Here is a 20,902-nt window from a genome sequence, read left to right as displayed (position 1 = left end):
CAACACCAACAAGGTTAGCTTAGGAAACTAAGAGAGATCGGATGATGGTTTCGACCCAGAGGGCAGGCACACACATCCAAAGCAGACTGTGGAGATAAAACAATCTGACAATGGAGTAGATGCCCATATGGAGTATCATCAAGAAGGAGTCACTACCTCGTGACTCGAAACACTTTCTTCAAAGAAAACCAAACTGCAAACATGCGGACCCAACACTAGATGGCAGAAGTATGTAGAACATTTGTATCTACAAGCCAGACATTCCTCGAACATGAGGCATTTCACCCAAGTCTACATCAGCTTCACAAACATCTATGAGGAGTACAGAGAGCACCAAACATCTAAACAGTTGTTGGACCTAATTAAAGGCAAGTAGCTACTTTTTCCTAATGCTTGCAAATGTCACCAACAAAAATATACTTGAAACACAATCTGAACACAAAAAAGAAATCAAGGGAAAAGTGTGTAAACCGGACATCAAGAAAAACAATCCTACATGTCACTTTTACATTAGGACAGCCAGGTTCATTAACCTAAGCAAATAAACTGAAAAAACAACAAGATAAACATGACTGATGCTCACTTTATACTGCATATAGCAAAAGCAAAAAAAACAAAACAATGAAATTAACCAGTTCAGATGCTATCTTAATCACAATCTAGAAGTTCTGCACTTAATTACACCTGTATGCACTGCCACTTTCACAAGTGAAAAATTATTCTAACACCGCCATACAATATCCTCTAAAACACTTAAGTATAATCATACACAAGCATATTTAAGTTGTATGTAATCACCTGGCGTACTGACCCTACCATCTCTATGGACCACAGAAGGTTCCTCATCTTCTGACACTTCATGTTCCATTAAGTTCCTCAGATCAGGATCAATACCTCTGCTCAAAATCCCATGTTATAATAAAGAATACTCAAACTCTGGAATGCCTTTTCCATCAGACCTGTGACAGACCTCTAACTTTGCTCGGTTTGTTCAAGCACCAGTACGCTCCTAGGCAATGGGACACGTTTCATAAATAAATAATGGAAGAAAGAGACTCTGGTAGCTACGCAGATTGTCAAGCAGGTAAGCCTCAATTTGAAAATGCTACATTTCAGAACCTCAGAATAGTTGCTAAAAAAACATGCATTACAGGCTGGGCCACTGGCATTCTCCTGGTGAGCTGCAGGGGAGGGAGCTGCTTTCAGAAAAGCCAAGCATCCACTGTAATTTAGCCTTCCTGAAGTGTGGGATCCGGTTTGAGCATGCTTGGCAGGGAAGATTTTAGCTTCCGGTATCATTATAAATACTGGACCCTGTACACGGAGGGCCCTCCATGGCGGTCAAACCCCAGGTAATAAGTTGAAACAAGAAGAATAGTAGGTGTCCATCAAGCTGCAGATTCCTCACCTTTTGAAATTCCCCAGGCGTCAGACTAGATCTGGGAACTTTTTCATAGTACCACTGAGTGCCAGAAGGTGGCACTGTGTGGCTTCACACTGAAACCATTCCAACTGAGTGGAGCATATATATAGCAGCCACCCCTGAGCACTAACAGTTGTGTTTGAGACTGTCCGCTCCCCAGAAGTGGAGCCCCAAAAGCAAACTGATAGACCAGTGTGCTGATACCTAGACCTGAAACCTAATTTTTGGGAACAGTCCAATTACTTAATGGGGAAGATGGGAGGGTCAGTGAGAAATCTGCTGCCAGACAGAATCTCTACCAGAAAAAGCATACTAAAGGTAAGTAAGTTATTCTTCCGTTAGACTTCAAGCTGCAAATTAATCACCTTTTGAACAGATACCAAAGCCTTGGAGGTGGGCTGTGAATGGACTCAAAGCAGAGTCCTGCAGAACCAAGCAGACAAAGTGCCCTTCTCTGCAGACTTGACTGTCCAGACAACAGTACTTTATGAACGTATGGAGAGGTGGTCATGTAACTGCCTGGCAAATGACTAAGACAGGGACTCCGTGTGCTGTGGTAGCTGCTTAGCTTTGGACATGGTAAAGTTAACTCTCAGTCCTTCCGGAGGCTGCTTTTTAGCCAAAACGTAGCAGATCTTAATGCAGAGCATGACCCGGCATTAGATGGTATGCTTCTGAACAGCCTTTCATTTTTTTGCTTGGTGAACCCCACAAAGAAATGACTGTCCACCCGATGGTCTTCGGTACCCTCAATGAAGAAGCTGAGCAAGTTTTTGGGTCCAAACAATGAAGTATCTGCTTCTCCACAGAAGGGTAAGGCAAAGCATTTAAGCTGGTAGCGTAATAGGTTGACTGACTTGGAACAGCATTACAACCTTTGGTAGAAAGGATGCCCACATTCGCAGAACCAGCTTATCAGGGAAGGTGGTGGTGTACGGTAGATGAACACAAAGAGCCAGAAGCTCACTCAAATGCCATGCTGAGGTGACAGCAACAAAGAGAGGAGCCATATGGAACAACTGTGGAGTGGCTCAAATGGAGTACACATCAAATAAGTAAGGACTCTATTCAGGTCCAATTGGGGTGCCACAAAAGAAGAAGGGAAAACGGATGCTGCAGTCCTTTCAAAACCCTCGGCAGAACCAGTGATTTAAATAATGAAGGTTGATCAGGCATCTGCAGGAAGGCCAAAAAAGATGAAAGGTAACTAAGTGTGCCAAAAGCAAGGCCTTGTTTGGTGAGGGACAGAGCATCAGACAAATGGGCCTTGAGGGGGTCACTTTAGTGTGTGCTACACCAAAGGACAAACCTGTCCAAGCAACAGGCATGTACAGTTTTTACTGAGGGAGACCTGTCCCTCTGGAGGTAGACTGAAGGCATCCAGCTTGCATGGCTCAATCTCCATGCATTATGGCCAGGGTGGAAAACCAAGCCTTTCTGCTGCAACATCAGAGCCTCCCAAACGGCAACCCAAATCGAAGGACACCTGCTCAAGTACAGGAGTTCTGAATATCATACTCTCCGTGCCCAGTCCAGAACTACTAAGATGATCTGGGCCCGGTTGGTTCTGATCTTCTTGAGAACTCTGGGCAGGAGTGTATCGTTGGAAAGGCATACAGGAGTCCAAAGTTACATCAAAGGAGAAAAGCATCTTTGAGTAAGAGAGCCCTTCAAATGCCAAAGTGCAGATTGCACGTTCTCGCAGGTGGCTAGCAGATCGAGCCTCTGATGAACAGGAGCGTTCTAGGAGGAGTCAGGTTGATAGTGAAACCCCAGAAAATGAGGAGAGGTTCACCTGCCTTTAACAGCCAGTTTTGTCATTGAGGTAGGGAAGACTGGCACCCTTGAACTTTGAAGGTGTGCTTACCTGATGGCCGCTGGTAAGATCAAAAGGGAGCACAGCAAACTGAAAATGATACTGCCCCACCACAAACGGCAGGTGGCACCCATGTGCTGGCAGGACAGGTATGTGGGAATAAGTGTCCTGAAGGTCCAACAACATCACCCAGTCTCCAAGGTAGAGAGCAGACAAGACCAGGCAAGCATTTTAAATGTTTCTTTCTAGAGGAAGATGTTGAGAGGGCACAGATCTAGAAGAGAATGAAGATCTTCGTCCTTCTTGAGCACCAAAAATTAGCAGAAATAACTACAAAGTTGTACTTCTGGAGCAGGCATCCTCTTAACAGCCCCTTTGACCAAAAGGACATGCACTTCCTTTGAAAAATAGAGAGATGGTCCTCTATCAGTCGCTGCGTGGAAGGTGTGTGGATGAAAGAAAGGGTAAGGCTTAACACCTTTGTGGCCAATCAGCAGGACTTACCTGTCCTATGTGATTTGCTTACCAATCTGGAAAAGAACTATGGATTCCACCTTTTACGAGGCGGCTGTGGCACTGTAAGGGCAAACTAATGAGGTTTGGCAGAAAGGGCTGGAGAAAGGGGAGGGGAATGGAGGTCTGAGCGGCATGCTGTCTTTGTCTGTGGGTGGTGGGTACCTCGGCCTCTCTTGTGAAACTGCTGGGTTTCCTGCTGGGGTGGGATAGACTAGTGGGAAGGGATGCATGGGCTGAAACTGAGAAAGGAATGGTGAAAATGTTGCAGCTGGTTAGTCTGGGCAGTGAAGCCAAGAGAGTGAGCTGTAGCTCTACTCTTCATGATGCATTCAAGGGCAGAGTTAGCCTTGTCCCCAAACATGTGAGCCCCGTTGTACAAAATGTCCATCAGGGAGGGCTGGACATTGCTCTGCTACCCAGTTGATCACAGCCACGCATGGGGAAGAATGTCAAAACTGGTGACTATAGTTCACCCTTACAGAGTCGGTGGGTTTCAAGCCACAATGAATTGTGAACATGGCTGCATCACAACCTTCTTGAATTGCCTGCAAAAGAACAGGGTGAAGGTCTTCTGTTACACAACAAGGAGGGCTTGTGCCACCAAGCCTGAAAGGCTCAACAAACAGGGGGTGCTGATTGAGTACAGGGCCAAAATGGTGGATGGTAAGAGGCATTTTATAAAGGTATCCACCTAATTTAATTTCCTGTTGGGAGGCGTGCTAGGAAATTTATTGGGGTTAGTTCAGCTGGTGGATGGTCTGGACCACAAGGCTTTCTGGAGAAGAGAGCTGCAAAAAAAAAAAAAAAGAAGGACGGGTCACCCAGAGCAGTGCAATGGCACGTTGCAAAATGCTTGTTAACTGGAGCGCCAGTACAAGGCTTGGCCAAATCTAGGAAGTAATCTGTCAGGACCTCACTTGAAAGGGAGGAGGTGCTAAGAGGTAGTCTGGCCGGGTTGCAGGATCTCAGTCAGCACGTAACTTTTCACCTCCATGGCGGGGAGCTGAAGGTTAAGGAAGTCAGCTGCTCTGCGCATAACCATGGTGTAGAAGGCAGATTTTTTCGTGGCTGGGCCAGGAGGAGGGAAAAGAGCTGTCTCTGGGGACTTAACTAGCCCAGTAGCCTCCCTCAAGTATTCATACCAACTATACTCAGCATAGGACTGAACAAACTCATCACCCTGGTCATAGTTTTAGACAGCGTCGGTGCTGAAGATGGAATACAATGAATGTTGCCCACTATATGAAAGTTCAAGTGCAGGGGCTGACGCCTCATTCAGATCCAGAACAGGGATGATTAGACATCAGAGAGGACAACTGGAACTGCCTACTCGGAAGGAAAGGTCAGCTTTGGCATGCCAGGGCCTGACGTGGGTTTGGGTGCTAGGGTCATTTGAATTGGAGCTAATGGCACAAGTGGCTCAGATGGTCCGGCTGGTGCTAAGGGACCACTTTGACCTGGTGCAGCTTGGCTGAAGTCCCAGAAAACAAGGGTTCTGTAAGAACTAGCTGAGGAATTGGTTCCGACATCAGCCGACTTTAAGAGCAAGACAGTTGGCATCACCCACACGCTTTGTCAGAACAGTGGCCATGGCGCGAAGGATTGGAACTCTGCTTCGACTTCTTGTGCTTAATAGAGGAATTGGACTGTGAAGCAGACTGGCCTCTAGAGAGACTCTGGCGACTCCAGGAATGAGCTAAAGACCCGAAGCAGCTTGATGCTGCGTTTTGTGCTTGATGACAATGTTTCGCTATGCATTCCTCAATGGCCTTTGAGATCATCGATTCGCAGTCTCCACAGATCTTGGAGTCGTGGCCCAACCCCAGACACCACAGGCATACCTGGTGGGGATCTGTCACAGACATCTGCTTGCAACACTCCTTATAGCGTATGAAACCTGTCTTGGTGACATACCCTGCACACTGAAAAAATGTAAGAGAAGAGAAATCGAGGTAAGGGTCTCTGACAGAAGAGAGGCTCTGGATCCATGTCTGGTGGTGCAGAAAGAAAGAAACTGACATCAGCATGGAGGAGTGGTGCCTACATAGGCTATGCACCTCACTTCCAGTGTGGAACAGCATCAGTGCAGTGCCACCTTCCTGCGCGCATCGGTACTATGGAAAAGTTGCTGGATCCAGTCTGACATTTGGGGAATATTCAAAAGGCGAGGAATCTACGGCTAGCGGTCTCTATCAGAAAGTTAAGTTCATAAGTTATCACTTTTGCTGTAGTTAGGGTGTAAACATTGATAGATGTAGGCCGACAGTAGTAACAACCGAATGTCACAATTACAGGTGCAAGACTTACATAATGATTCCATAAAGTGCTAAGAAATGCCTTGACACCTTGGCAACGTCTACTTCAAGACCTTCAGTTTGACAAAAGACAAAATATGTATAAACACTGTAAATTATCAATTTTGATGATCAAATCAAACCCTAAATAAAGCAAATTGTCCAGGGATATAAATATGTTAAATGCAAATAGGAAATGAGAACTGAGGCCGCTGCAGTCTGAAGGGCACTTTTGAAGCGCTCTGCCTAAGCAAGCTCTACTCTTAAACATAGCAGACATTGTTTTGGAATTGAAAAAAAAAAAAAAAAAAAGATTTCTAGCAAAATTATACCTTTCATTTCCAATTTTTGTGTGTATGTTGATCACACAGAAGTGTGTATTTTATTCTACTAGTTATGGTTAACATGCTATTATGTAAAAAGCCTCAGTAAATTGAGGTTTAGTTTTTTCATACGAAAATATGGCTTCCGTTCTGTCACCAATTTCACACACAATGGACTGACTCAGTGACCCAGTGATGGCGTCAAAGTGGCAATACTGCTAGCAGAAAAAAAAAAAAAAAATTCTGTCACAGTTAAAACCATTCAAAATAGCTTTATAAATTCTGCCACAATTCCGATTTGTACAACTTGAGTCTCATTCAGGCTTCCGAATACAAATCCTTAACTGTCAGAGGGGCTTCCTTTAGCCAATCTGCTTTTTAGTGCCCCCCCTTTCATTTTATTAAAGGCAACTTTAGTTGAGCAAAAATTACTGTCAACACTTATTTACAGAAGTACAACAGAAGGATGTAGGGAGAAAAGAAAATGAAATGTCCTTAGTGGCAAAATTATTCTGAAAATGTGCCAAATAAAGTAAGCATTAATTCCTTAGACTTCTTTCTGAATTCGTTTGGGTGGTAACTGAGGCTTCCAAATGTAGTCAATCAATCACCAGGCTACAGATGTTCTAGTAATCAATTGATTCCTTTGACGTTTCTTCATAAAAGTCCACAGTCAGATAAATAAGAAAAGATGATAAAGAAGGTAACAAAAGAAACACTGACTGACAGGAGCATTGAGACCCCCCAAAAATGACGAACTGCATGGATTCTTGGACCCTCCCTCATCCCAAAAAATAAGTCTTTGTTTCCCACTAAATCGATTTTTTCCTAACTGCCAAACGAATCTAGAACATTACAGTTAATGAGTGCAAATCCTGAAGAGATTACTCCTCTGTGGAAATGTTAAGGAGTCGACAGGCCATCCAGAAAAGAATGCCATTTCGTAGAGAGGTCCTCCTAAAGTTTGGGCATCCAAGAGGGCGCGATTTTTTCACTGCCTTCAATTGACGTGGTTGATTATGGGCTTTCTGGCTCCATGTCGCGGTACTCCTCAATCTCCCGTTTGTGTTTGCGTAGATGCTTGTATCTCTCTACGTAGGCTTTTATCAGGTTGGCGACCTTCACTGGGTTGATTTCCCCACTTTTGCTGTGGCAGATCTGAGGAGCAAACAGAGCACAACATTAGGGAGTCTTGTAGAGGGTTTAGCACTCTGCTCTCAAGATAATCTTGGGCAGCACAAGACAATGAATTTGGAATGAAGACTACAGGCTGATGATAAAGTGTCCTTCCGCACTGACAAAATGGAGTCTTACAATAATACAGGAGTTCAACAAGAGAAGAATTTTCATTTTCCAGTGCTAGAGAACTGTAATCACTCTTCTTCCATAACAGTTTCATCAGATAATCGCAGTACTAAAATTAAACTTCATTAACACCATATTGCACATACAACCAGGCCATCTCCAACCAAGACACAGGGCCAAGTTGCAGATGCAGATGCAGCTTAACACTCCTAAGCGCTTAAATGCAGCTATTGTACGAGGTCATACCACACAACCTCAAGTCTGCCTAGGGCTTAAATGCAAAATTTACATAAAACAAACCTTTTTTTCAAACCAAACCATGACAACCAATACAGGGCTTTGAGACAATCTCAAAGGCTGTCATTTTGTTGAATATTTTTAATTAGTAATTTAGGGATTTCAAACTAATATTTAGGATGCACTGAGCTTCAGACAGAACAAATAACACAAGTTCTTTGTTGGTTTAACGTGCCCTGGAAATATCTACTTATTGACTATTCTGACCTTTGAAACAGCTTTTCGAAGAATATCCTTGTATTCATCCTTGGTAATCTCCCGACTTTGGTAAAAGGGCTTTATGGCAAGTTTCACCTCTTCAACAGCCCTTTCCTGTATATGGAGTTTTTTCAGGTACTGTTAAGTAGAAAAAATAAGAATTAAACCAGAAATCCACCAAAAGAAGATTCTGTGACCAACACATATAGCCAAGAAGATTGCTCAAACATGTAGGCATCTCAGATTTGAACAGAATATGTAATACACAAAACAGAGCAACGTCAACCATTATATTAATCTAAATAATTATCTAATGCATTTCTTTAGATGGGATTAGTATGCATGCTCTGGAAGTCACATTCTCTCCAATGCTACATCCCTGCACAATTTAAATTGCTCAGAAACCATGGCATGTTAAAGTACAAAAAAAGCTTTGTAAATGGCATCTACATAACCCATTGTGAATGTGTACACATCACTGCACAAAATTCTATAAGAAATATCTTTGATCACATTAAGTACAGCACTGCAAAGAAAAGGAGCCATTTATTACAACTGAAGTGATTTTATCGCTTGAAACAGTAGAAGGTGCTCATCACTTAATTCGGAAAATTTACATAAAAGCGTAACCACAACAATTGCACTTTTTTTCTACAGAGATACTGCTCCTATGTTTCATGCAACCAGTTTAATGTCTCTGACTTTGACAATAGCCACTTTCGTTCTGTCTAAATTGATATATTAACTGCAAACAACAATTTTCTATGTGGGTGGCTCCGTAAGCTATTAATGGTTTTGATTCACTAGCAATTTGTTGCCATTATCTTATCAGGGATCCTTCACTGGTCAGTTCCTTGGCCATGTTTGGTAAGCTGAGACTTCCCCACCTAATTCAACCGGGGCACTTACATGATTGTTCTTACCCCGATCTCCTTCTCTGGGGGCCCTGGCATGATGTCTCCTGCGCGGAATAAGAAAGGCTCTACCATCAAAAACATGTTAACTATGGTGGGGTCCCAGCGTACAGACTAATCTCAACACCCTGGGGGAAGTGAGACGGCTGGCAACGGAGGGGAAGCTGATGCACCTTAGAGAAGAAGTCTTCAAAGACCTGCAAGGCATCAAACAGAAGTCACAGCCCTGGGTCACAGCGTGGAAAATCTGGAGTAGGCTGGGGGTGCCAAGAAGGCGTTGTCGGGGTCCTGCGACAAGCAGAAACTTACAGTGAGGGGACCTGCAAGTACACCTTGAAGACTTTGAGAACTGCTCCAAGCAACATTCTCATAGGGGGGCTCCTTGCTCTGCAGAAGGAGATGACATCGAGCTCTATGTCATAATGCTTTTTACGCATCTTCTGCCTACCTTGCTTTGTTATCCTTAACTGTGTGCACCACTTTAAGTAGAAAGAGGCCATCATGGACACAACCTGATAGAAAGGCACGATAACGTTCAAAGAGAACACTATTCACTTATTCCAGGACCTCGCCATGATAACCTTGCAGATGAGATGCTCCTTCCAACCGATAACATCATTTCTGAGATCCAGTGACGTGAAATATATATGGAGTATCCAAAATATCGATAGGGGTATCCTTTCAAGGGTATCACTTTCAACTTGTATTTCAATGGGCGAAGCCAACACCAGGTATGCTGTGTAACTGAGGCCCAAGAACTGGAGGAGTATATGACAGGAACACCTCAGGGGGCGACCTGAACAGCAGGGACCATGATGACCTAAGCAGGGCAACTGGCAGCCGGAAACACAACAGATCCAAACCAACTGCTCAGGTTTTGACTCAGAGCAAGAGACTATCCTCTCTCAGCTTAGGGTGATCTATGTTTCAAACACCCGCCCCCTCCCCCCACCCCAAAGACTTCATGGGAGCATGGTGGGAGGGTCTACTGGCATGGGAGCAATGGGATTCCTGGAACTACTGTGCATTCTTGATTAAGTACCCCTCCCCATTTCTCCTATAGGTTCTCTTTTGCATCCAGGCCCGGGAGAGGATGGGGACAAAAACTGGGGGAGGGGTTTGTAGGTTCAAGTGGCAGTTCGATGAAGGGATGTGTTATTTTCACAGTGGGTACTTGACTTGTTTGAGCCATCGTTGCAGTGGGGTGAGGTGTTGTGTAGTTTGTTTTTTTGCATGTTTTGCATTATAGGGTAAGGGGTGGGTGGATTCCCAAACTTCTGCCTTCCTTAGCGACATTGACCATGTGGGACACTATAGACGTATTGCATGCCCCTCTTTTGATGGTGCTTGTATACTCGTCAGTGGCTACACTGTAAAGAATTCCTGCTATGGCCTCTTCAATTAGGATTCTGAGTCTTAACGCAATGGGACTTACAGCCCCAGTGGAAAGTAGGGTGGAAGGGAGTCCAGGGACTATGAGGTGCAGATCTGTCTCCCTCATGAGAGTTTCACATGCAATCTCACTGGTTCCTGCAACAATACTACTCCTCTGATTGTAGAAAGAAGGGGGAAGTGGCTGTCTTACTTTCAGCCTCGTTTCTGGGGAAGGTGGAGGAGATCAGAGTTAGTTTTGGAGGTAGGGTTCCTGCACTCAATTAATCATTGGGGATCTACACTTTCACTGTGGCCTCTATCTATGCCCCCAACGATGAACAGGAGAGGTTCCTTGAAAAGGTCAAACATACACTTAGTGCTACAGACCGTAGTTAGGGAGGTACTAATAGGCAGTGATGATCTCAATGTTGTCCTGGATAATGTGGCAGATAGGTGAGGGCTGGCAGCAGGCCAGTGGGGAAACTATCCAGGCAGAATAAGGTGAGGATTGCTGACCCTGGCCTAAATGATATATGGAGAGCTATGCCATCTCTGGAACGTGACTTCAAATTATTTTTCCAAAGTAGGAGGAAATACATAAACAAAAGATGATGATTTCACACGAATGTATCCTACGTGTTTCTTGCTGCCTCTGCTACAGTAAAAGGACAGATATAGCTGGGTAGCAGGCTTCATAATTAATCTCCTGAGTTCATACATTTTAAATATCTCCCTCCCAACTAAATGCGAGGTAGAATTATGGGGCCATTAGCCTCGGACCAACAAATTTATTATGAACCTTGGCGTTGATATAACCATTCTTAGAGTATTCCGTCAGAATCAACTATGAGGCGCTTATAAACAGTCTGACATTCACAAATGGCACAATGGAAGCCTCGTAGTCACGGATAAAATTATTGCATACACAGGGTTCTATAGTTGCTCCAATCTATTCCACTATGCTTCCCCAAGCGGGGCTCTCAAACAAATTCAGCACATCTTCAACAAGATGGGGAGGTGCGGGGGGGGCCAAGAGGGCTAGACTCCCTAAAAGAATGATGTATGCTCCCACACCTGAAAGAGGTCAGGAGTCCTGCATATAACTCCCTACTATCATGTTGCCCAACTCTGGTACATGGTGGAGTGAGGGAGAGCAGCCACTGAGAAAAGCTTGATGCTTCGCAGGTCAGATAATTTCGAGTGACCACATTTAAAAGGCTGTCTGGCTTCAGAGATGCCACTGGTCCTGAGACCTTTTGAATTATTCGGGCTACACCCTCCTCTTGGAACTCTGTCATGGCTAAAAAAGGTCTCTCTTCGTACTCTTCTCCTCTAACTACTATTAGAGGGAACCAAGATTTTACTCTGGAAATTTAAAGGGGGAGACAGCTCTCAGCGTGGCAGAAGCCTAAAAAGTAAGTAGATTAAAAATGACAAGCATGGACATTTTCTATAAGGTACCTTCCTGGAAGGCATGCACCATTACAGCTAGTGGTAATGTTCTGGACATCGTATGTCTAAGTACCACAATAAAATTAACCTGCTAAGCTGAAGATGGGATTTCCAGTATGAGGAATTCTATTTAAGAACAGTACTGAGGATACTAGCATTTTGAAGGTCCAAGTACAGAAAGGTCCAAGTACAGGCCATAACTGGAATGCTTCAGAGGCAACGTACTGTCCGTCTCACTGTAATCGTTATCCTAAGAGGACCCCAAGAGGAAACAGTCAAAAATATGGTGAAAGTTCCAGGCGTTGTGTTTTTGTTTTATATCTGGTACCTAATTGTCATGTAAATAATCAGGCACTTTTCCTAACCGTTGAAGCAAAAAAAAAATATAAAAATAAATAAATAAAAAGTCTTCTCACTATTAGCAAGAGACTTTGCGGCTGACGCTGGCCAAAACCACTGGTGCCGCCCCAAATTCAACAAGTCTAGAGATTCTTTAGACATTACGGCAACCCCCCAAGGGAGCACCTGAGGATAAAGGCTTTTACCCAACTATCTTTGAACTAAAGGAGTAGATGAGCTCAATAATTCTATTTTAGATCTGTCAAAATCTGTGAAGAATAGTGTTTCCCGGACAATGAGTCTGTAAATAATTTTCTTCTGTCATCTGCATGCCCGTAAACCTTAATCCGGTGGCTATCTCTAAACTGTAGCTCCATGAATGAAGATATCAGGCAGACAGACAGACACTAATTTAGAAGCAGGCTGTTCCGTGTTGGTCAGAAGAAAATTACTCTGGTCACCAGCACAAGGGAAATCGGATGCTGAATGGCAGCACATGTGCATGATATGCATGTTACTCTGTCCTCTAATGTGAAAAGCAGAACATTGCATAGAGCCCTAGCAGAGGCCCAGCCACTGAAATGAAGTTTGCAGGCCTTTTAGGCAGATCTGAAACAAAAATAAACTACCTACATCTCCGTCTTGTAATCAAAGACAGCCATGAAGAAGCCCTCCATAACGCAGACCCCACCAGGGGACTTTAAAAAATGATTCAACGTCATGTGATGAAAAGGGGACTAGAACAAAGATTTGAGTAATGCACAAAAAAATATAAATACAAACTTCCAGATGTTTCCTCATCTGGACTGCCCTCGTCGCGATGTTATTTGTTAACCTTACATCAATTATTTGATTAATATAATTCCAAAGAAAAAGGTGGGAAACTATGAACTAAAAAATGTTTGGGTTTTGACTCAAGTGGGCTTTGTATTGAATGTTTAATGTCACTTTATAATGTGCACGCTGTTGAAAGAGTGGAAACGGGCACCACAAAAGGAATGTTATGTGGTGTTATGTTAAACAACAAAACAAAGTCAATCGTACAAATAATAAACACAATAAACATGTCCACGCTAGTGCGGATAAATTAAGTGAAGTCCATTTATGGCCAACTGTGTCTTGGTCCCCTCAGCCTTATATGTTGCACCTGGCCCCTCCCATCAGGATCCCTGCCAGCCATAGCTTTGCCCTAGATGCATTTTATTTAGCCTCGCACTGTTATTTTACAATAACCAGTTTCACGGTCTTGTTTTATTTTCTTCTATCACACTGTTTAGCTTACTTCAGCACTGAAGTTCTCAAATAAAACATTCTTGCTCGCTCTGTGCTTCAGTCAAGGATAGTCTGGTACATTGCCGATAGATGTGGTAGAAGTTTAGTCTTTAGGGTTCGTAGACAGTACACATTCTTACGTAGGGACGTTTCTTAGAACACTGGCGTGTTAGTTATAAAAACACTTTCTAGTCCTGGTACACGTAAGAGGGAGATTCTGACCAGGAACCCACAACAAGATGCTGACTGCCCTGTTGCAGATGCTGATCCAGATCACAGGCTTTTGCTCAGGTATGAGGGTTGATGTCCTCCTGGGGGAACCTGAAAGGCAGGCTTAGAGCTTAACATGCTGTGCTCAAAATATAACTTAGAGAGAACGTAACCTAGTTGCAATATGATAGCATTATTCTTATGTTTCACTCTCCTCGTTACTATTTCAATCCTACTGTGTTGTATGGTTCTGGTTATTGCAGCTCATGCCTTGTTATCTAAAATGCAGTCGTTTTATTAAACCAATCTTTAAAACTTATACTGCCTTTGTAATTTATATATGAGACCGCACTGTGTATGAGAGAACTGGTTGTGACCTGAGTGACCAAGTCTTCCCTGGGAAGCACTAAGATGTCCTGCGCTCGGCTGCCCAATTGTCTCTTCCCTTTGGGAAAGATAAGGCACTGCTAGTTAGCCGGAGCTTACCCCGGATTTGGGGTGACAAGGGCCCTTCGCCGTGGGTCAGACTTAGTCCCCCACACTGTGAACGATCTTGCCGCCCAAAAATCCAGTAGTCTCATTAGGATAATGAGAGCCTACGCAACATGGCGCCGCCAACGTTTGGTCTGGCTCTAATTTTCGGGTCCTCCAGTTTCTCTTGGTCTCATATTATATAATGATCCCTCAGTTCCTTTAGGGGAGACGTCTGCGGCACTGAGGACTTCCACCACCGCGCTATAGGTAACCCTAATTACAGCGGATGGTTGTTCAAGCTTGAACCTTAAAAGGAAAGACCCCGTTTTGGTGTGCCTACTCTGAACTATCGCTGTTTTTCTAATGGCGAATCCCCAGGCAATACAAATAGCTCTTAATATGAGACAACCACTCACAGCACATTTGCTTACGATCCAGGGTGGTCCAGTCACGTTTGTGGTGGCCGCCCACGCAGCCTATAGAACTGAACTTTTTTACTCTTGGGTCACATTTCCAGCAGTTGATGGGAACACAAATACATTTCATACATATACGGTTGCGAACACGCCTGGACAGTACAGGGCGTATGCATACCTAGAGATACCTCTATCTTATCAAGAACATAATTGGCTTGATGGCGCCCTACCCCATACAATATTACCAGTAAGGTTAGGTCCACTAAGTAATGATGGTCCAACCTGGCCTTTATTGGCCACATATACACCACACCCTGCGGTTGCAAATATGGCGGTGGCTGAAGTTCGACGTTTATATACAGACTTAACGGCTACATATAGACGCTTAGTACAGTTTGTGATGCAGACACTAAATACAAACCCATTGTGTGCTGCTCCAGCACAACCACATGCTGTAACACCAGGTATAAACCTGGTGACTGTACACTCTATTATGGATAAAGTTCCAGCAAAACGAGAGGAGACTCCGTTTTGGCTGGCACAAAAAATAAATACGCTGGAGGCGGTATTTCCCCATACGGGACCTCAGGACAAACATACAATACTAACTATGTGTTTGCCATTTGGAATGGTTCCCACAGTGGACCATTGTAATACATGGGGCACGGTGTTTGCCGCGCTCTATACAACGGCACACGGTCCACCAACACTGGCCAACCTACCGGAAGTGCTTAAACAAATTCAGGATGAATACGGGGCAGCCCCGGCCTTAGATTTAGGAATGCAACTGATGGGCAACTTTGCCATGGTTTCTTCAATAATCCCAAGTAATCTTAAAGGGGAAGCATTTGCACTTGCAGTGCGTATGCGTCTTCGTGGCGTCCCGCAACAAGATCAGGAGCGAGAACTGCCAAAAATAATAGCGGAAACATATTCCAGTATCGTCGAGATAGCCTAGGGGCTAGACCACAAAAACCTCAATTTCAGGGAAAAATTAGTAAAGAAAATGCTAAACAGCAACCTGAGGGTAATAAGAAGCGCTGGGAGAAAAAACAACAGACACCTAAAAAAGGGGAGAATCTCCATGTACGGAGACCCCACAGAATAGGTATAATCTCAGAAATAGGGATAAAATAAAAACACCTGATACACATCAATCTCGTTCCTTTGAGGACTCATCGGAACAGAGAAATGAGAGAGGTGGGCGGTCAGAGCGGAGAACAGAGTACGTGAAACCGAGACAGGAATCACAACGCTCTTCGGAGGTTTCTGTCAAGAAGGAAGAGAAACCAATATAATCAAAACAACAGTTAAAAAGAAAAAGGTGGCGGCAGTCTCAGTTAGACATGCCACTCAGGAAGAGAGTTCTCTTGAAGAACAAGACATGGGCACTAGCACTGCTAGACAGCGCGGCAGAGGTCACAATAGTTCGCCGGAATCTTATAGAGCATCTGGAGGTGAAAGCAACTGATGACTTCATACAAGTTGAAACAGCAGATATGCGTGTCTCTGAACCAGATAGGGTGTACACAGTGACTTTACAATTGGAGGGAGATATTGAACGCACTATACACGCAATCTTTTGGGATCGTGTAGTTAAGATATATGACATTTTGCTGGCTGAACAAGATTGGCCACCTGACTTTGTCCGCACCTGCCCAGTGGGGGAGGAGGTTATTAAACCTTCGTTCTCGCCCCTTGTTCTAGGGAAACTTGCTGAGTTGTATTGCATCAAATGGGCTCTAGCACAAGCACCTGCCTTATATAGAAATCACGTAAGGTGGGATAGGGATTCTCCATATCATGTAATTCCGATTAAAGGTGAACCTCAGCATCAACCGCAATATTCCATAAAAAAATGAAGCAAGGGCACCGGTGAGGGAAATACTTACACAGCTGGAATACCAGGGGGTGATTGAACCCTGTGTCTCACCAATGAATAATCCCTTATTCCCTGTAGCTAAACTGGATCATTCATATACAATAGTCTTAGGCTACAGACATTTGAACAGACATACACGTACATATGCTATACAAAATTCACATAGCGCTGCACTGATGAACAACATTGTGCGGAAAAAATATAAAACGACTTTAGACATCTCAAATGGATTCTTCTGCCAGAATATAGCACCCGAAAGCAGGGATCTGACAAGCTTTAGCGCGTTAGGCTCCCAGAAAAAATTCTGGTTGCCTCAGGGGTATAAGAACAGCCCAGGACTGTTTGCAGCTTGTGTGACTGAAATTTTACACGAGTTGGACCCTGAAGCGTTGTCATATATGGGTGATATATGTCTCACGGATGACGAGTTGCTACAACATTTAAGACGGGTCGCCCGCATTGTAGTAGGGTTTGCCAAAATCGGCTACAAAATTAACTTTCAAAAAAATCGAAGATTACCTTCCTCAGCGTCATATTCCTGGGATATGAGCTGTCGAATGAAGGTAAGAGCCTAGCACCCCAATTTTTTTAAAAATGTGCACAGTTGCAATCACCAAATATGATTAAGAAACTCCAATCGTTGTTGGGCTTTCTCAATTTTGGCAGAACATACATTCCTGATTATGCTACATGCATAAAACCTTTATATGAATTAATACTTCCTGATTTTTCGAGCAAATTCTGGACAATTGAACATACACATACTGTTAGGGAGTTACAAGCAGATATGCTGGCAGCGAAACATCTACACACACAGGACAATAAAGACACATTTGGTCATCAGGGTGATAGCTGGGGCCACTGGGTTTACGTATGTCACATTTAATGAAGGTGAGACAGTCCCGATTGGATATAAGTCACACTTGTATTCTGCTGCTGAACAACAATTTCCTCCCACAGAGAAAATATTAACTGCTGTACAGATGGCTGTTATTAAAGAAAGACCTCTTGCTCAGGGAAAACGCATTATTGTCGTTTCTCCTAATCCAGCCTTCGAGGCTGGTACAAAAGCTAGCGTCCCAAACACAAAAGCACTACATCCAAGATGGATACAGTGGGCTACATCTGACAGCCACTGATGTTGACTACATTTTTTACCCAAAGTTACAGACTCAGGAATTTCTACAATATGAAGTTGAATATCCAGTTCCCGCTGACACGTTGCCTATCGATCAATATCAAGTAGTCATGTACACCAATGGCTCTGCGCAAACGGCGGTTGGAACAAAACACCAATATTCGACTGCATTTGCAATAGTGAGCGGCCATATGGAAGGGGAGAAATTCTGCCCCCAACATACTTATACACAGACCTTACAGGATTGTACGGCACAATTGGCTGGGCTAAAAGCTCTACTGATGGCATTAGAACATACAGATCTGACGCAGTTTACACTGATTGTTTGTGATTCGTATTATTGCGTCCAGTCTTTTAATGAATACCTACATTACTGGCGCTTGAATGGGTTCAGAGATTCAAAAGGCAACACCATAAAACACAGACTACTGTGGGGGAAGGTAGCAGACCTGAAAGAGACGCTAGCCAAAGTACATGTTGTACATATATTTGGACACCAGCGTGTTGGAATACACGTTGCTGGGAATACTTTGGCTGATGAAGCCGCAAAGTCGGCAGTGGCGGTTGCCACTGTAGCTGCTGTGTCTCGTTCGAGTTCCAAACCAGACACAGAGATTATGGCTGCCATAAAGGCTACGGTTGATGGCACGCCTTATCCTAAAGGATTTTGTCATAAATATCAATACTTCATGGGGAGTATGCTGAACGCTGAAGTTAAAATCCCTAGCCTAGGCGTACGCAACATCCCCAATAAGAATGTAAGACCACAATTGATTAAAGCAGCGCATGAGGGAGTGGCATCTGCACATGCGGGCGTGGCCGCTACAATTTCGCTATTGCAGGCTTGTTACTGGTGGCCTGGTCTCTATAAAGAGACTAAGCAGTATGTCCTTTGTTGTGACATCTGTCAACAAATTAAAGTTTCAACAGCTAAGCGCCCGCAGACACCCCTCTTAATATCCAACAGACCATTACAATGTGTGTCTTGGATCATTGCGGTCCACTAACACCAGATAGTGCATACAAATATATACTAGTCGCTGTTGATTCTTGCTCCAGATTTGTGTGGGTGTGGCCACAGCGCTCAGCTGACGCTCGGACTGTTATTAAAGATTTGCGAATCTTTATCAGTACATATGCAGTTGAGGCATTCCATTCGGACCAGGGCCCGGCTTTTGCCTGAAAGGGCATTCAGGGACACCATGGCTTCTTTGGGGGTCCAGCTCCAGTACTCGTCTCCATTTCATCCAGAGGGAAATTCTGTCGTGGAGCGATTAAACCGCGATTTAAAGCAATCCTTAACAGCCAGAGTCATAGGTACGGGTCGTAGTTGGCTTACCCACCTGTATGGAGTTCAAAGAGCACTAAATAACCTGCCTAGAAGGTCCTTGGGGAGGGGTCGTACTCCATATGAGTGCCTGTTCGGAACACAAATGTTTGTTCCGGATCTTGATGGTCCTGGTGTGGAGGCAGCGGAAACGCCTTTTGACATAAATAATCGTGTCACTGTTTTGCAGGAATTACAGCAGTTCCGTGAAGAGAACTCTTCTAAAAGTGCTGCCTCCACAGGAATTAATCTTGTGCGTGAAAAGGTCGCAGTGAAAGACGAATTTGGCCCTTCTTATCGAGCACCAGTCCCTGTGTTGGGGATACACGGAAAGAGAACTGTTATTATACCACCATTGATGGGTGCCAAAGAAAATCGCTTTGTTTCCATTGACAATGTCAAGTTACAACATGTGGCCGGTTCTACACAGCAGACCAAGAGGAACGTCCAGTAGTTCCTGAATCCCTCTCACTACTGGGGAAGATGTTCTGCTTCAAGTTATCTATACCAACACTGTCGCCTCTCATCGCTTGGGGAGGGTGGAGGATGGTCTTGCATTAGTTCCACTGACAACAAATAACTTAGAAACTTTTGATCAAGTCACCATGACTACTGACGTGACGGATGGTGCTATCTACAGTGTAGCACCGCGAGAAACACCAACTCCTCCATTGAATACGGCAACACCTTTGGCACGAACTGCCTCTGGTTACTTTGCCAACAACGACGATGGTATATCGGACTCGTTTGCCTCCTTGACTTCTGACCTATCAGGTCCACATAAGCTGATGTGTTGGCTTAAAGATACGTATTTTGTTTTTCCATGGACCTATCTGTGGCTCTTGTTGACTATGCTAGCATTTTATCTTTGGTTAGGGTTTGTCATTACCTTTTTTCTGTTGATACACAGTCATTTTCTTCCTGAGAGATCAGCGGTGGAACAGGTGGAGGAAGTGTTGAAGCCACATTTTTCATCACATAGGGTTCGAAGAGACTTGTCCTTTGTGAACATTTCTGCAGTACCGATTCCAGATGGGATTGTGTGGGATAGAGTAATGTTTGATATATATGTCCCACTGAGGTAATTCAAATACCGTATGTCCTAAAGTCATCTATGAATGATATAGTAATACCAGGCATTGTATCCGATGATTGGGATGTGAAGACAGTTGATTCCATGATGACTGAATTACAATATTATACTGTCTATGAAAATGAAGATGTTTACCAGTTTAAAGACAATTATGGTGACATGTTTTCCTATAATTATTATGGGCACCATTTTATACATAAAGCAAGTAGTCCGAAAACGATATTTGACTATACGCAGTGGGAGCATTGCCCAACTCCCCCGCAAGGGAGTTCCAAAACTTATTCTGACAAATGTACGTATTTTTCTGGGCATCATCAAATGAATGCTAAGTCATATTATTTTAGGTTAACTCCATTTAAAGAGAAACAAATGCTGACTAATACGAAATTCATATACTCAGATTCTTTTGTTTCCCGACTGTCAATTGAAGGTTATGAATATTGGTCAAATAATGTTGATTTGAAGAGTGTTTGGGGAACAAAACATTGGCAGTCTAGGGGTAGAGAATGAAAATGTCACTTACCCAGTGTACATCTGTTCGTGGCATCAGTCGCTGTAGATTCGCATGTTTTGCAATAGCTCGCCATCTGGTGTTGGGCCGGAGTGTTACAAGTTGTTTTTCTTCGAAGAAGTCTTTCGAGTCACGGGACCGAGTGACTCCTCCTTTTGTCTCCATTGCGCATGGGCGTCGACTCCATCTTCGATTGTTTTTCCCCGCAGAGGGTGAGGTAGGAGTTGAATTGTAGTAATAGTGCCCATGCAATGGAGTGACTAAGTATGTACCTATTTAAGGTTGAGATGATACATATACAAATAGTTGAAGGTAACTTCCAAACTGC

At 43.8% G+C, this 20,902-nt stretch overlaps 1 protein-coding gene across 3 annotated transcripts in view; it reads right to left on the bottom strand.

Moving 5' to 3' along the window:
* Positions 1-6,628: 6,628 nt before the first annotated feature.
* Positions 6,629-20,902, bottom strand: part of PHRF1 (PHD and ring finger domains 1) — a 606,102-nt gene continuing 591,828 nt past the window's right edge. For all 3 annotated transcript variants that reach the window (XM_069223077.1, XM_069223079.1, XM_069223078.1), the window contains 2 exons: positions 8,182-8,310; positions 6,629-7,530 (listed from right to left, as the gene is read on the bottom strand). In XM_069223077.1, coding sequence (XP_069079178.1) covers positions 7,390-7,530; positions 8,182-8,310 — 270 coding nt within the window. In that variant the 3' untranslated portion in view covers positions 6,629-7,389. The remainder of the gene's footprint in view (positions 7,531-8,181; positions 8,311-20,902) is intronic.

This window comes from Pleurodeles waltl, chromosome 3_1 (genome assembly GCF_031143425.1).
Source record: "Pleurodeles waltl isolate 20211129_DDA chromosome 3_1, aPleWal1.hap1.20221129, whole genome shotgun sequence".
In the NCBI taxonomy this organism is placed as follows: Eukaryota; Metazoa; Chordata; class Amphibia; order Caudata; family Salamandridae; genus Pleurodeles; species Pleurodeles waltl.
Note: the sequence above shows the minus strand (reverse complement) of the source record. Positions and strands in the feature narration are given on the sequence as shown.